Source organism: Drosophila rhopaloa, unplaced genomic scaffold, assembly GCF_018152115.1.
Source record: "Drosophila rhopaloa isolate 14029-0021.01 unplaced genomic scaffold, ASM1815211v1 contig_167, whole genome shotgun sequence".
In the NCBI taxonomy this organism is placed as follows: Eukaryota; Metazoa; Arthropoda; class Insecta; order Diptera; family Drosophilidae; genus Drosophila; species Drosophila rhopaloa.
In genome coordinates, this window is record NW_025335047.1 from 5,261,176 (window position 1) to 5,277,542 (window position 16,367).

Below are 16,367 nucleotides of genomic sequence, written 5' to 3' on the forward strand. Positions count from 1 at the left end.
AATTATATTACAAAAAATTTATTGATGATAAAATAAGGACATGTAAGTTTTAATAAATTTAATTAATCTTAAGAAAATTTAAATGGTTTCCAAACACACAAGCTGCCTCTTATAGGGTAAAGTTACCCTTCAAAGAACCATAAAAATAACATAGATTGATTAAAGCTATCATCGAACCTTTTTGGGAGTCAGTTTGATTTATTTTCAAGATGAGAATAGAACTGGTGTCATGGCTGTTCCTGCTGTCGCTTTGTTATGTAACCAATAGCTGCCACTGTTCTAAAAAATATAGTTTACAATTCCGCTCAAATTTCACAGGTGCTTGGCCAGTTTCAAAGGATTTGGGGCCAGAATGGGCCACTCTATGAGTCCACGAAGCAGCTTATAGCCAGCCAAAGCTCCCGTGCTGCCAGGATATGGAACGAGACCCAACAGGCGATCTACGAGCGATCCGAGCGACTTCAGCTGGCCAAGGACACACTGGATGACCAACAGGGAAACGTGAGTGCCCGCCTGGAACTATTCTTCGACAGTGATTACAGCGCCGAGTGGCGAGCCTGCTCCAAGAAGCATGAGCTCCAGGTGGCCCACTTCAATCGGGAGCTGGTGGACAAGTACAGCATCTGCCGGAATTTCCTGGACCACATCATGGGTCATTTCCAGCAGGAAATCGTTCATGAAGCCGATTTCTTAGGCAGAGCTTCGCTTGAGATCGCTGGAATATCTAAAGCCTGCCAAATTTGGCAACTAAAACAGCCCGGACTCAATCACGCCGGAGTCTTGCTCTGCACTGTGGCCGGAATAGGAGGCATCAATCAGCGGATGTCAGCCAGCCTGGTTGTCTGCGATGATATCCTGCTGGAGATGGTGCAGGAGGATCTGGACACACCGAGCTGCCTGTTCTATCATAATCTCAAGATGGAGTTTGATGAGGTCTTCGCTCAGATTGAGTCGTGTGCTATGAACTGAGTTGAGAAATAACATATATTAATATGCAAGACAAACTGCAGTTGGTTTATTTTATTTCATTGGTAAAGTAATGGCGAAGCTTTCAATTCTCTGAAATACTTGTACTTAATGCTAAAATAATTAAAATGGTCAGTGAATAGGTAACGTTTTCTTTAACTGATATGGCCCATAGTTATTCTTTGGATTCCCCGATATATCTTTAATTTCTATCAGCCTTACTTAATCATCCTCCTGCTTTGATAGGCCATTCATGAAAAGCTCCCACGAAATTTACATTTGTTTACTGAAACATTGCCCCGTGGAGTGATATATATAGCGTAATATTGGCGATAAGCTGCGATTATCGCACCCGTGGCCACTTATAAAAATCCAAGTGTGGTATCTGCGATAGTGTTTTACGAGCTACACTTCTTCTGATAATCGAGCTGGTCAAAATCCCTCCTCAGTTGCACTGAACCAGTTGGCCCGACAAAATGGTTAGGAAAACGCTGCTCCTGCTGGCCAGTGTGCTGCTCTTTGCCTTTGGAGGTGCCCACCGGGAACTGGAGAATCTGCTGCAGAAGCAACAGGTGGACTTGCAGTTGTCCAGCGATGAAGTGGCTGCACTGCGTCCACTTTACCTTGAGTTCCAGGCGCAGTACGACTACCTGTACAGCCTGAAGCTCCAGAGCGGCGATGGAAGTGACCAGAGTCCGGCGGAGGAACCTGAATTGGATGGCAGCTACCTGCAGGCCTTTGAGGACTTTCGCAGTCAGTTTGGCATTTATCTGGATGATAAACCTCGAGTGACCTATGACACCAAACTGCCCTCCGTGGAGGAGATAATGGGAGAGCCCTATCCCGATTTTAGCCCAGATCAGAGGGCGGAATTCGAAGATCTCAGGGACATAATCCAGGATGTGATTGATGAGGCGCAGTTCGGAATTGACGACATAGTGGAGCGGGCCATCCAACTGGAGACGAATCTGCTGAAGCTCAACAAGCCCAAGATTGTGACCGCCGCCATTGCCGGTTTGGGGTACATGTGGAAATACTGGGGTCGTGGCAGTCAGGCGGCCTACTGCAGCTACTCCCAAGTTCCGGAGTTCCAGATAGCCCTGCAGGCCGTCAACGATGGCGTTGATTGCTACTCCCGCACCTTGGCCTTGGTCCTGCGCATCCAGAATGAGACGGTGGCCGCCGTGAAGGAGGTGAAGCGCAATGTGGGCAGCCTGGTGAAGATCTACAAGAAGATCGCCGCCAAACAAACCACCGTGGGCAAGATCCTCTCCGGGACAGTGAATGCTCTGAGTGCCATTCGTCGGGTTCACGACATCATCGCCGTTGGAATCGACGTTTACGGCAAAATTAACAACAAATTGCCAGAAGAGGCACTCCACTCCGCGGAATGTGGAGTAGTCTTTGTGAACAGCATACCACAGATGTTGGAAACGGCAGAGAATCTGACGACATGCATCACCTACGTGAATCCGGATACAGCCGACTTCGAGTTCACCCATCCGGAGGAGGATCGCTACTGGAACACCGGCGCGGAACCTCCGGAAATACCCCACGAAAACGAGGTGGATGAGGATGACGATGAAGACTACCCGGAGTTGGACGACTATGAGGATCACAGATAAGCTTGTGGAATTTCCACCGATTGATAAGCGTTGTTTTGCTAATCGGAATAATAAACCTCCAGATAACAGTAATATATACGGGTTAAATCAGCTTTGATCGTTGGGATTAAAATTCATTTATAAAACAAGAAGGAAAGCAAACTTCGGTCAGTCAAAGTTAATAAAACCTTGCACCTGTTACAAAAATTAAATATTATATATTTAGATTTCGGTGCTTTAAAATAATGACTACATTATTTTTCGATATATTTAAAACAAATTCCATGTTTTGGTGTATATGGATATTTGCTGGGAAACAGCGATATTATTATAGCTTCCATAGGAGAGTAGAAACAGAGATGAAAACACAGGTTTTTAGAGTATTAAACCACAATCATTTAGAAGTAAGCCACTTAAAAATCGGATGTCTGTAAGAGAAGTTGTGGTCTTAAAAGTGCAGGTTTTTTGTCACTTTTCGGCAAAGCCATTTTTCGAAAATTTGGTAAGGGGGTATCATAAAAGTGACGAAAAATCGACCCAAAAATAAAAACAAAAGTAAAACGCAAATTTTTTGAGAATTAAATCGGATGTCTGTATGTTGGCTTAGAAGTGCAGTTTTTTTAGCACTTTTCTGACAAGCCATTTTTTGAAAATATGGAAAGGGGTAACACTGTCATAATGAGGAAAAATCGACCCCAAAATACAAACCAAGCTGAGAACACAGTTTTTTAGAGATTAAACCACAATCATTTAGATGTATGCCACTTTGAAATCGGAAGTTTGTAAGAAAAGTTATGGACTTCGAAGTGCAGGTTTTAGGTCACTTTTCTGCAAAGCCATTTTTCGAAAATTTGGAAAGGGGTAACACTGTCAAAATGAGGAAAAATCGACCCCAAAATACAAACCAAGCTGAGAACACAGTTTTTTAGAGGATTAAACCACAATCATTTAGATGTATGCCATTTTGAAATCGGATGTCTGTAAGAAAAGTTATGGGCTTAGACGTGCAGGTTTTTGGTAATTTTCGGCAAAGCCATTTATCGAAAATTTGGTAAGGGGGTTCATCATCAAAATGACGATAAAGCGACCCAAAAATAAAAACAAAAGTAAAAACACAGATTTTTAGAGAATTAAACCACATTTGGAAATATGCCACTTTGAAATCGGATGTCTGTAAGAAAAGTTATGGGGAATTGGGGAAAGTATTTGTGAAGGTTATTAAGGAAATAATTAATACAATTCATGCTAAATAGTAAGCATGAATGGTATTAATTATTTTATTTCAATTCTTTCCATTGATATTACTTTATTTTCAGGCTTCATAAGAAAGTTCTTATTTTTAAAGTGCGAATCGCATAATAATTAAATTAATTTATTGCACAAAGGAACATCAGCATTTTTTCTGTTTTTTTTTTGTTATTGGAAAAATAAGAGTTAAATATATTTAAGGTGTTACATATTCCAACAGTTATTTCCTCAAAATTCTTTAAAAACATAATCCTAGATTTGGTTACTATACATTTTACAAAATTTCGAATCAATCAAAAAAAATAATGTTTTAGTAACTACATCTGAAAAACTATTTAGTTTTGGACTTTTCGATTTTACACAGATCAAGATAGTTCTTCTTCATTAATGGACTTTCGAGTATCTCTACTTTGGCTGCTTTCGTTTGACAATCGTTTATATCCTTTTTTTGGTGGCAATCGAGTGAAAATATTGTTATGTGGATTCAATACAGACCCTAAAATGCATTCAAACATCTCGGACATTCGGTTTACACATTACTCCTATGACTAGATTCTGGACTTGAGACTGGGGACTCTGACTAGACGTCGCTCTCCTTAAGTTGGCGGACATACTGCTCGCTCAAGGACTTGTTTATTCCTTCGAAGTTGATGGTCGAAGGACCTGCAGCCTGTGGCGTGCTCTGGGACTTGGATACATTTCGACCCGTGGGACTAGGTGGTGGTTTCTCTGAGGCAAAGGCCTGCGGTATGGCTATGACATCGGCCATTAGAGTTTGCCGGCAAAGGGCGGATAGGGCGCTCCCAGGACTTGGTGGTGGCTCCTTGGGCTTCTTGTTGCCCCTTCGCAACTTTGAGGTGAGAGTGGCGAATCCCAGTTTGCTGGAGATCTTGGCACTCCGGCTGACGGACCTGGGCAAACTGTCGTAGGCACTGGAGTTGCCCACACTCTCCTGATCGGTGGATACCTCATGATAAGGCTGCTGCTTGGTGGGCTCATGGGCAGCTGCTCCTCCTCCTCCTCCTCCTCTCATGCTACCCGCACTGATGCTCTTTTGGAGTACCACCGAATCGGAATTCCGACTTGGAGTTTGAGGTTCCTGACGTGGAGTCACCGGAGCACTCTGAAGGAACTGCGCCTTGGCCAACTGGAGGCGGATGGCCCGTTCCGAAAGGGGCGTGGCTGGACGCTCTGCTATGAGGATCTGTGGTGGCGGGAACTCGAACTGCTTCGCCTTGGTGGGTGTGTTGGGATGCTTTCTTTGGATACGCGGCAGCGTGTTATCCTGTTTATTGGGTAAGATCAAGGGAACTGGGACTGGCGGCGGAGGATGCACCCTGGAGAAGCTGGGACCGGAGCTGGTCTTGGCTATCTTGTGCTCAATCCTGTTGCTGGCATTGGCACTGTGCGACTTGTGCAGCGAGTTTTTCTTGTAGAGATGAGCTTTCCGGGGCGGAACTGGGGGATTGTTCGAGTCCTGCGGTTTCTTGGCCTCCGCCAATCTCTCCATGCTATCGCTGGCCAGTGGAGGACGCACGAACAGGCATCCCCGCCGGAAGTTCTCGCTACTCTGACACTTTCGCAGGTCCTCTTTATTGGGCGGATTAGTTAAGCGTTCCAAACTGATGGACTTATATAAATTGAGGGGCTTTGGAGGGCACTTGATCTTATCTGATTTATCCAACTTCTCCGCTCTATTCTCTGTGGGACTATCTAGATCCTTTTCGATCAAAGCTATGCCTTCAGCGGCACTTGGTTCTGGGATGGTGGTGAATAGTTTGCGTTTGGTTTTCACAAAAACATTGGCATTCGTATTGTATGATCGATTATGCTCCGGCAAAGGAGGCGGAATAAAGGCACCCAGTTTTGTAGATGGAGTAACTGTTGCAGAAGGAGTGGTTGAAGTAAACGGAGTGGTGGATGCACTGGAAGAGGTAGACGGAACAGGAGCAGTAGTCGAAAGTGGAGCAGGTGCCACGCATTGACTCTGCTCGATGAGTTCACCCGGCTTGACCTTCAGTGAACCGTAGACAATTTCCTCTCTAGGTGGAGTCACCTCCTGCTCATTTGTGATCGAACCCAACCGGAAGTCATCATCCAGGGATCGCTGCTTCAGCCGGAAGTTCTTCCTGCGCAATCGGCGCGGTGTCTCCAAGACCGAGTGGGTATCCGCATCACTGCTGTCGCTCTCCGTCTTGCTGTTCTGCCGGGAACCCATCTTCCGCAATCGCAGCAGTTTCTTCTTGGCACAGGCAGTGGCATTGCCTACACCATTTACACTTGGATGGGCATTCACATTCACAGTGGGCAGGCTGGAGCGGCACAGGGTGCCCGTCGTGGTGCTGGTCTCCGTTTCGTGCTCCATTGGCGAGGCGGCACTGGCACTGTTGCTATTGTCGTCCTGGGCCAATTGATCCCGGCTGGAATTGTCGCAGGTGGCATAGGCAGAACTGGAGTCCAACTGCTGCCCATCCTCGCTGGTGATGTTGATATCCGGCACTATGTCCCGGGGATAGCGATTCGTTCCACCCTCTGGAAAGTCATTACGGTTAAGTTACTTAAGAGTTTACTTTACAGGTATGTAAAAGCACTCACGTATGCTTAGCTTGAGGCACTGCAGGCATTCTAGCAGTCCTTGGAGCTCCTCCAGATACTCCAGTGTCCGCTCCTGCATGGTTTCCTGGCAGCAGGCCTCATCCAGTGGCGATTTTTGGCTCTGCAGTGGCAAAAAGCAGGTTAGGTAACCCATATATTTGGTAAGTAATTTCTGATAGCTCACCAACTCGGCCAGACGTCCCAGTTCGCCCTGGACATCGGATATGGCGTTGAGCACGCCCGCCTTCATCAGGTTGTTGGAGTAGTACGGATAAATGCTACGAATGCTCAGCAATGCGGTCTGGCAGTCCCGCATGGACGGGTGTTCCAGCAGATCGGGTGAGGCATTCCTCAGTTGGCCAAACAGCTCATCGGCACGTTTCAGTGCGCCCAGCAAGGGGGCCAGATTCGTGTGCGACTCGAAGCTCTGGACGCGACGCGAATTGCTGGAGGGGATTGGAAGCGATTATTAACCGGAGGATCGGATATGGGACATGCCACCTACACATAGTCGTTGCGCTGCACCTCCTCGTACTTGTAGATGGGCGTCTGCTGCTCCACTAACGTGTGGGCGGTGACCAGTGGCGAAGCGGTGTCATGGATGTGCTCCTCCACCTCCACCATCACCGCCTCCGGTTCGTCGTACTTCTTGAACTCGTGGTCCGTGAGGGCATCGTTACTGTCCTCGATCTCCTTGAGATCGTTGACGTCGTTCAGGGACAGGGATGAAGCCTGCTGAGAGATGGCCTGTGCCAGATTACAGTTGGGTGACACGCTGTCCAGGGAGAGGGAACGACTGAGGGTGGGGGAGTGATCCGCTGCCACTGTAAGGAAGTCAACGATTAGCTTTAAATGATATTCCATTCATCCCATACCCACCTTTGTTGCACTCCTTGTTGATGCGCCTTACATCGATGGGACAGTAACCCGGATGCAACAGGGCGAAGGTGGAGGCCTCTGGTCCAATCCCCCTGGCCTTCTCCCACTCGTACAGCTTCCTGGTGAACTTCCTCGAGATGCCTTCGAATTTCATCACCTCGCCATCCGAAGTCTTGACCTCGATCTTCTTGGTGTGATCCGGTACCACAATGGCTTTAAGGCGGGACAATCTGCGGGAGTCATTAGAGGATTAGCTAAAGGATTAGTTGGGGATTGCTTCAAACGAACTTCTCTTTGTCATGTGGCCTGTGCTTGTACCATCGATCATCATCGGATCCCCTTCTAGTGGACTGACTGTGCTTGGATCCCCGCTTCAAGGAGTCGTTGTCGGAAGTGGTGCCGCCACCAGGAGCACACTTCAACCGGTTCCATTGCTCTAAAAAGAAACGTTTACTGAATTGAATCGATACCAAATAGGCAGATACTCACCCAACTTCTTCTGGAACTTCTCGGGCAGATCCTTCTGATCGGGCAGAGCACACAGACCCTGGCCCTCCAGCTTCAGCTGCCCCATGCTCCAGAGGTTCCAGTCGATCTTGGGCTTCACCTCACAACTCTGACTCTTGGCTGTGGGACTAGCCGCCGGTTCCGAGGAGGCATACGATCCTCCCGGGCAATTCTGCTGCTTGGCCCGCCACTTGTGCAGCTTCTTCTTGAACTGCGGGGTGAGATTCTGCTCCAGCTGGGCGGTGGACACGAGCTCATTGTGCAGCAACTGAGTGGGCGAGTGCTCCTCGCTGCTCCGCTTTCCACTTCCCGCTGCTCCTGCGGCTGCACCACTGCCCAGTTTGATACCTAAAATGGTTGGATACACATGGATTAGCACTTTCTTGGCGATTGTTTTCCGGTTTTCAGGGGATTCCTACTGCGGTTGTTGGCGCTGGAACGCTCGAACTCGCATTGCTTGGTCTTAAACTCCGAATCTAGTTTGAGTACGAGAAGTTGATAATGTTGAAATACCTCGTCGTCTGTGTTCTGTGGGAAATTCTTACAGTTTGGAGTAGTGGGCTCCGAGAAATCGCCACTGGACAGATCCTCGCTCTCTGCAAGAAGCCCAAATGTTATGGAAAGCTCATATAATTAAAGAGATTAAGGGATAACACCAGGGGAAGTTACCCCTTAAGTAGTGTTATCTCTGGCTCACCCACCAAATTCACCGAAGAAAGACGACTGTCTGGAGGGACTGCTGGGCACGGAGGAGGTTCCCGGTGAATGGACACGACGCATCCGCGAATCCTTGGGACTCTTCAACGGCGAGTGGAGTTGCGGAAGATCACTGTACATCTGGTTCACCTGATTAAGATTCAATGGACTTGGTGGTAGCTTCTGCCGCCGGCTACTGGTGGCCTTGATCTCCGCCACATGATCCTCGGGCAGGACTTCGAAGTCGGAAAAGGCCTTCGATCTTCGTAGCGACTTGCTCGATGAGGACTTGGCTGGTAGTGGCGGGGCAGAGGATTTGATATTGTCCAGGCGCTCGTCGGTGGAGGATTTGCGCAGCTCCACCTCAAAGTGGGAGGTGCGGGAATCACAGCGGGTATCACTCTTGGAGGAATCACGACCTGATAAGGGCTTGCATTAGTTCAAACTTTCCTAAACTGAATATATTAAAAAGCTTTACGATAATTGTGCCGACTGGCTGCCTCCAGATCCTCCATGGAGCTGGCCGAGCTCATGGTTCCAGGTGTGCCTCCAGTATCGCTCATAATATGGCCGGAGGAGGAACTGATGATGCTGTCCGCGGAACTGCTTCCCGCTGCCACACTTATGGGCACCTTGAGGTATCTAAAAGAAGAAGACCAACATTAAATGGAAGTCAGGGAAATATCGTATATTTATACAAACCTTTCCACCTCGTGGTTGAGCGGCATCAGGACACTGGTTTCCGGAGCACCTGGTCCAGCGGGCGGCACATTAGCCCGCTCCCACTTGAAGGCGGCCTTCACCTTGGTCCACTTGGACACCTTTGCCTTGTTGTCGCTGTAGGTGCTCTGGCGTCTCAGGAGATAAGGACGGGACGAGCTGAGTTTCAAGCCGGGTCGTTCGCCCTTCATGAAAATGTTGAGGTCCTCGTCCATCATGGACTTGCTGCGCTCTCGAATACTGTAAGACAATAGTTGGTTAAATTAAGATATAAACTGTTCTATTTAAGATCCCCAAATGTTCTCCTTACCGTTTGAACTTGCCCTGCTTGAAGGGCGGGACCACCTCGGTGCCCATTAGGGACTCCAGCCAAGTGAGCGAGTGCTCCAGATCGAACTGGTTGTCGTTGGTGGTGGAGCGGGGTGGCTTGGTGGGTGGACGCTGCCTGATGGCTTGTTGACTGGTAGAGGGAATATCGTCTTCCAGTGCCTGCAACTCCGCCTCCCGCTCACCCGCCTCGTTGTCAGCGATGGTGGTCAGTCGGTGCTCCAGGAATCCCTCCAGCAAGGCGTAAGTCCGGGTCAGTTCGTCCATGGCCTCGATGGCGGAATTGAGGCGAGTTCTCAGCGGTTCGATGGTGCCCCGATCCGCTCGATACGGCTGGCACTTGGAGCAGGAGTGCTTGCCCAGCTCGCAAACGGGCAGGTCCTTGGCCTCCCGCCTCTCGAACTTCGGGGAGGCGGAGAGATTGCGGGCCCGAGAGGCCACGGCCGGGAACTGGAAGATATTCTCCTCGGTGCGACCGTACATGGCCGGCGGAGCCGTCGGCAAGGACTCGTAGTGCAGGACATTTTGCCGGGACCGGGTGCGTCTGGGCTTCGGAGGCGGATGTGGGGGCGGTGGTGGCTTGTCCCAGTCCATCTCGGGGTCGGAGAATCACTCAATCGGGCTTTGTTTGTTTACTCGGCCCGATACGCCACTAAAAACGCACACAAGACAAGAAAATCGGAGAATTATCAAAATCGGGAGATTGTTTATAGAAGAGGAAGACGAGCGATGTGGAACGTCCGCCGCCAAACGCACACATAAACGAGTCTTAAAGTGTAACGATTAAATCCACGAAATGTAAACAATAATTTCGAAAATCCCATTTCAGCACGTTTGCCCACATGTGCGAAAGTTTTAAATATTTCCCAAAAATATGCACGCGTGTGGTCACTTAACCGAATCGAGGGAACCGATCCGGAATTCACTGTGGTCCTGGGTTTTGGGTCTTTGGTCTTGGGTCTTGGTTACGGTTTTGGCTCAAGAACTGGATGCCATCGATCGTCGAGCGGCCGAGCAGAAGAACAAATAAAATCACGCCGCAAGCCAAACTATTTTTAAAACGCTGACACTCTTTTGTTTGCCTCCCCATGGCGATCGCACTACAGCACACACACCCAGTCTTCCCGCAGCCCCTCGCTCTCGATCCCTCCGCGCAAAGTGCGCACACACTTCCTTTATTCCACTTTTAGGTTACACACAATTAATATTTCCAATTTATGCGAAAGTGCACGCACTCAGCGGGGAAATGGACTGGATGGATGGATGGGTGGATGTGGACCGGTGGGTGGATGGGTGGTTGGGGATGATGGGTGAATGGGCGGATCGTTGGATCGTTGGATCGCTGGATGGGTGGTGCTGCGAGCAGATCATGTGTATCTGAAGTCGGCGGCCCCCATTACTTTCGCCACTTTCCGAACGTTATATCCAAAACTGTTGCCACACATTGAATACACACATTTTTCTTTTTTCCCCTCGACTTTTCTTCCTGACTGCGCTTCTTTTGTTTAATGGGTTTATGCGCAAGGTTGTCGGGCTATTTTCGGGTGTTCGCCAGTGTTTTGTTGAAAGGAAAAACAATAACAAATTATTACTTGCACTTTTCCTATGCACACTCGTTCGTCCGCCCCGCCGCGGAATTTTCTTCGGTCACTCTCTCTGATTCTCGCGATTTTCCGCGGCTCGAAAATTCCGTATACGTCCGTTCCGCTCGTCGGTCGAAGCTATTCTGAGCGGCACGGCACTTTCGAACGGATCGGAAAACTCGGAAAATATGAGATTTATTTTTGGAGAGCATGAGCATCGGGCGGATCTCTTTGCTGTTTTCTGAAATTCTCTTAGAATCAGCTTGATCAGTGGTTTTTGAATCTGATCTGATGATTCGTTTTTACTTTTATGGGTTTTGAAGTGTGTGATAATAATATTTACACAGAAAATTTAGAATATTAAGTTTTTACTTGAGATAATAAAGATTTTAAGGTTACGGTCATTGTAAAACTAAAGCCGTACTAGTGCCGCAGTGAACATTTGGAAAATAAAAATAAAGCGTAGTTAAATGAATTTTTTGAAAAAGTCCGTTACAAGAAATCCAACGATTTTGAAATCATTTAAATAGCGGTATCTCTGAGCAAAGTTATTTACCATGGTTCTTGAGCACGCTTATGTTTCTGCCGGCGACAGGGCTGCCAATCATCTGTTTTCAGACCAAGTTGGCAGCTCTGCACGGAGAGGTTATGCAAAGCAAGAATTGGGAATCCGGTAAATAAACTTGTTCTTGAAAGAAATGCAGTCCATCCTGGCTTCAATGCGGGCACTGGCCATGCGCCAACCCACGATGGAGTCCCTCCGCCTGCTGCACCTTTCCGCCGTGAGCGAGGCGGCCCGTAAGGGAACCCGAGAGAAGGCCCGCAAGAAGAAAGTCAAAGTAGAGGTGAAGAAGGTGGGATTCATTCCTCACAACCAGCGCAATAAGAAGTATATAGTTAAATCAAGGTCCAAAAGCCCGATCTAAGTTCCTTCCGATTCCAGAATCAACGTAAAGCGGGCGGACAAACATGTGGACGACTCCTGGAAGCAGGTGCCCAAAGATGACTGCTACGTGGGGCGCTACTACCGCTGGCCAGTTTACTCCGTTCAGGAGGCCATCCAGTGCCACCGGGAGACTCATCACCCCAGCATGTACAATGTACCGAACGCTCCTCTCAATGTGGACATTGAACTGAACATGCAGGCTGAGAAGATCACCCGATTTGTGGACAACTTCCAGCGCATGGCCATGATTCCACACAAGTTTGATCACGGCGAGGACCGTAAGATCATCGTCTTTACCAAGGGAAATGTAAGTGAATCTCCATATTTCCAGAATCCCCGAATTACTCATTATATTCCCTTTACAGAACGAAGTCCTGGAGGCCAGGGAAGCTGGCGCATCGCTCGTTGGCGGCGTGGAGCTTATCAAGGACATAACCAGTGGCGAACTGCTGCTCTCCGACTACCAGTACGTCATTGCCCATCCCAATATTCTGGCCGAGCTGGTGGCTCTGCGTGGCCTGATGAAGCGCAAGTTTCCCAATCCCAAAAGCGAAACGCTGGGCACCAATCTGGGCGAGATGATCGTCAAGTTCTCCAGCGGCATTAGCTACAGTGCTGCGAAGGATGAGTACCAGCAGAACTTTGGCCTGATTACCGCCAGGGTGGGAACGTTGGACATGGACGCCCAGAAGCTGGAGGACAACATCAAGTACCTGCTGCAGGACATCAACACCATGAGGCCCAAGAGGGAGGGTCGTTTCATTACCCGTGTTCTGCTGAAGAGCCCGCCCAGCAGTGAGCAGCTCAAGATCGATCCCTACGTCTATGTGCCAGAGATGTGGGACAAGAGCACAGCGAAGGTGAAAAGGGAGACGACCAAAAAGCAGGAGGAACCGGCGGAACGCCAAGAAGCCGTGTCCTCCAATTAGTTAACACAGATGCCTATGTATTTTGTTGATGGTTTGTTTGTGCATACTTTAAACTTACATCTCCTAGAGTCCTAAACAGTCTACATTACTTTGGCGGCATGATGTTGCTTCTAGGCCTTCTGGGTGGCGGTGCTGCGTTGCTGGTGCTGGCGTAGCATCTCCAACTGTTTGACCCGGGTGTAGGCAGCACTGGCCACCAGGACCACCACATTGGAGGTCCACCAGAGAGCTGATCGGATGTCATGGTAATACTGGGTGGCAATCACGGTCTGGGCGCAGGCCTTGGCGGTACCCGAGATATTGTGCGTCAATGCGGAAGTGACCTGGAAAACCGATCGGGTTAGATAAGGGTAAAGCACGTTGTTTAGCCGATTACCTTGATTTCCAGGGCTGTGACAAATCCAATGGCAAACCCACAAATGCCACTGAGAGTCATGGCGGCCCAAAACCAAGAAGCCCACAGGTGCGGGTACGTGATTATGGTCTCCAGCTCGCCGTTAATGATTATCAGGGGCAAAAATAGCAGCGTGGAGTATAGATTGTTGTAGTAGCTCAGCAGCCACACCTCCTGGTTCACATAACCCAGGGACTTCTTCGTCTGAATGGAGAACATGGCCAGGGCCAGCGAGCTCAGCACTCCGAAGATGGTGCCCCGCCAAGAGAAGACTTCCGTGAGGCTCTCCTGGTCCACTCCCTAGCCAAAATCCGACGACTATGGCAGCACAGCACAGTAGACACTTGAAACTGGTGCGTTGGCGGAGGATCACGTAGGTGAGTACTACACTGAACACGGTGGTCAGAGAGCGACCAATGTAGTAGAAGGCCACTGTGACGTAGGAAAGCGACAGGTTGTTGGCCCCAATCATCAGGGTATAGAGCACGGAAAGCGGCAGTATCTTCCGGAAAGTGTCGATGTCGAGGGGATTGCCCTCGGGAAAAGTGAAAACCGATGGGTACTTCCTGCTCAGCCGACTTGCCAGGAAACATATGACCGTGGATACCACGCACTGGAACCAGGACATAAAGAGGGGAGCCCCCAGGTTCACTGTATCGCTGCTCAGCAGGTGTTTATTCACGAAAACCGTTAAAATCGAGGTGCACCTGTGGAAGGCAACGAATTGCAGATAGTACCTAAAACGGCGTACCCTTACGTTTCTTACCAGTAAAGCGACACCACGAAGAAAATCTTCAGGTATTTGTTCACCAGGCGGTTGTGCTCCTCTAGGTTCTTGTACATTTTGCTGTTTCAGGGATTGGAGTCCGATTTGTGCGAGGGAAAAGTAATTGTGCGTTTATTTTTACACGTATCTGCAACCCGGTCTGCCGATCAGCTGTTTCCAATAAGAACAATTCAGTTGAGTGCGGGGGTGGTTCGAAAAGTTTTAGGTCGCCATTAACATTTCAAAATAATAAATCCATAACAGATTAGACAATATTATTATTAAGTAATTACACTAATTTAGCACAAAAAATAAATGTTTTTAACTAATAACTAAAATATTACAAATATCTCTTATATAGAGTGCCTATTTTTTTAAGCAAAACATTAAAGCTAAGGGGGCGATAAGCACATTTTGATTATGTATGTATACTCGACGTATGAGTCATATTTCTATTTCCTGAGATGCCTATTTTTCTCTCAGGGGCTTATATTCAATTCTACTAAGCATGCTTGGTAAATTCAGCGTGCTCAACCCATTTAATGTCTTAAAAGATAAGCTTTGCTTAAATTGCGATTCTTAAATCAAATTTATTGAAAACATTTCTTGTTAGTTTGTGTTTGTAACGTTGTTTTTTGGTCGTCGGCCGATCCATTGGTAAAAATATATCTATTAGTGTTTTTTTCTTAATCTCTCCGACATTAAAAATACGAGCGTGCCGCTCTACTTCTCCCACTCGCGGAACTCTGTTCCATCGGGTGGCTTCACGGTGACCTTCTCCTTGCCGACTTCGTTCCAGTTGGTGCTGAGCACGGTGCCTCCGGACTCCGAGAAGGACTTGTTCATGGCCTTCTGGACCTCCGGAGAGGATGTGCTGTAGATCTTCTTGAACAGGTTGTTGAGGGCCGTCTCGCCCTTGGCCTCCTTCTCGTCGATCTTCTCCTCCTCGCTGACCAGCTGGTCCCAGTTTTTGGGCTGGCTCTTGGTGGGCGCAGCCGCGACGACCTTCTCCTCCAGATTCTCCCAGCGAATGCCCGTCTCCTTGGCCAGGGTGATCTCCACCTTGGTGGAGAAGGCCTTGTGGGAGGAGCGCTCCACCACGATGGGGTGCATTAGCTTCAGGTCCAGCTCATAGCCATCCGCCGTCATGTGGACCCGATTCTCCGAAATCTCCACCGCGTAGTTCTTGTCGGCGGCATTCTTCAGGAGCACGGTGATGACCACCTTTGTCTCCGATTGGTACCAGTCGTGGCGCACGGACATCTCGCTGGCTTTCCTTTCCGGAGCAAACAAATGCGAATTTGAAGAAGACGTGATTTTCCAATTGTTGTTTGCTTCTGACTTAGAGGTTGGGGAAACATCGACGATATATCGATGTTTGTCAGGTGCCTGTACTCGATAACAGTGGAGTAGGTCCCCGCTAACTCTATTTAGATCCACTTTTGTCCATCACTACTTTCCTATGCTAAGCTTATGCAAAAAAAAAATAGGATGTTGCATTTATGAAGAAAAGTGCACAAAAACGTACATCATTATAAATTAGATAAAAACTATGTATTTGCTAAACGGTATACATATATATAACATACATAAACAATATACCATAAAATACTGGTTTTCTTTAAATATTTTAAGTCGATTGATTTTTTCTTTTAAATTTGAAAATGGAACTAGAATGTATCTTTCGAAATAGTAATATTACTTTTCTGGAACATATATTTTTCAAATTGTATATTAAGCATCAAGAATAATAAATTATTTTTCTTATGTATTCAAAAAATAGATTGTAGTTAAATCAACGCACAAAAAACGATGAGGTGTGAGTTAAGTTACACAGATAGAAAAACTATTTACAGAAAAAGTATACTTTTCCAAAACTAAATGGTGCACAAACCAACCGCAGCCAACTAAAAACAAAGTTTAGGCCACTTTACGTGCACTTCTAGTTCGGCAATCAATACGTTGGTTTGAGGGAAAAACAGCAGTTGAAAGCGCATAAGTCCCGACATAAATTCCGGTGCTCCTCCTCCTACCCACTCCTCCCCCTAAAATTTCCCCACTGAAATCCGCATCCATATCGAAATCGTTGCGTTGTCAAAGTTTGTCCAAAGTGACAGTTGAAATGAAAAGTCTGGGAGTTGAGGGCGAAACAAGTTGGCCAGAAAGTATGTTCCCTTTTGAATTTTATGACTGCACTCGGCATTTCT

At 47.8% G+C, this 16,367-nt stretch overlaps 6 protein-coding genes across 7 annotated transcripts; 3 read left to right on the top strand and 3 right to left on the bottom strand.

Moving 5' to 3' along the window:
- The first annotated feature begins 209 nt into the window (after positions 1–209).
- LOC108050098 lies at positions 210–969 on the top strand. Its single transcript, XM_017131594.2, has 2 exons — positions 210–257; positions 319–969. The coding sequence occupies exons 1-2, from the start codon at positions 210–212 to the stop codon at positions 967–969; spliced, it is 699 nt and encodes a 232-aa protein (XP_016987083.2).
- Positions 970–1,433: 464 nt separating this feature from the next.
- Positions 1,434–2,664, top strand: LOC108050085. Its single transcript, XM_017131582.2, has one exon. The coding sequence runs from the start codon at positions 1,443–1,445 to the stop codon at positions 2,589–2,591; it is 1,149 nt and encodes a 382-aa protein (XP_016987071.2). The 5' UTR covers positions 1,434–1,442; the 3' UTR covers positions 2,592–2,664.
- Positions 2,665–3,926: 1,262 nt separating this feature from the next.
- LOC108050101 lies at positions 3,927–11,244 on the bottom strand. 2 transcript variants are annotated; one of them, XM_044458594.1, is made up of 14 exons: positions 11,135–11,244; positions 9,526–10,194; positions 9,198–9,455; positions 8,974–9,137; positions 8,501–8,914; positions 8,345–8,395; positions 8,219–8,275; positions 7,782–8,147; positions 7,581–7,728; positions 7,293–7,522; positions 6,919–7,237; positions 6,598–6,859; positions 6,414–6,534; positions 3,927–6,350 (listed from the first exon to the last, which is right to left on the bottom strand). In XM_044458594.1, the coding sequence occupies exons 2-14, from the start codon at positions 10,134–10,136 to the stop codon at positions 4,399–4,401; spliced, it is 4,953 nt and encodes a 1,650-aa protein (XP_044314529.1). In that variant the 5' UTR covers positions 10,137–10,194; positions 11,135–11,244; the 3' UTR covers positions 3,927–4,398. The 2 variants fall into 2 exon arrangements, with proteins under 2 accessions (XP_044314529.1, XP_016987087.2); XM_017131598.2 differs by having other exon boundaries at positions 8,219–8,395.
- Positions 11,245–11,756: 512 nt separating this feature from the next.
- LOC108050102 (50S ribosomal protein L1) lies at positions 11,757–13,076 on the top strand. Its single transcript, XM_017131601.1, has 3 exons — positions 11,757–12,014; positions 12,069–12,378; positions 12,437–13,076. Exons 1-3 carry the CDS (start codon positions 11,824–11,826, stop codon positions 12,998–13,000), a joined length of 1,065 nt encoding a protein of 354 aa, XP_016987090.1. The 5' UTR covers positions 11,757–11,823; the 3' UTR covers positions 13,001–13,076.
- On the bottom strand, positions 12,997–14,469 carry LOC108050104 (GDP-fucose transporter 1). Its single transcript, XM_017131602.2, is given in 4 exon segments — positions 12,997–13,323; positions 13,377–13,694; positions 13,696–14,101; positions 14,161–14,469. Coding segments are annotated over 4 exon segments (1,014 nt in total). The 5' UTR covers positions 14,238–14,469; the 3' UTR covers positions 12,997–13,110.
- Positions 14,470–14,730: 261 nt separating this feature from the next.
- On the bottom strand, positions 14,731–15,513 carry LOC108050105 (protein SGT1 homolog). Its single transcript, XM_017131603.2, has one exon. It carries the CDS (start codon positions 15,421–15,423, stop codon positions 14,884–14,886), a length of 540 nt encoding a protein of 179 aa, XP_016987092.1. The 5' UTR covers positions 15,424–15,513; the 3' UTR covers positions 14,731–14,883.
- Between the last annotated feature and the right edge of the window lie 854 nt (positions 15,514–16,367).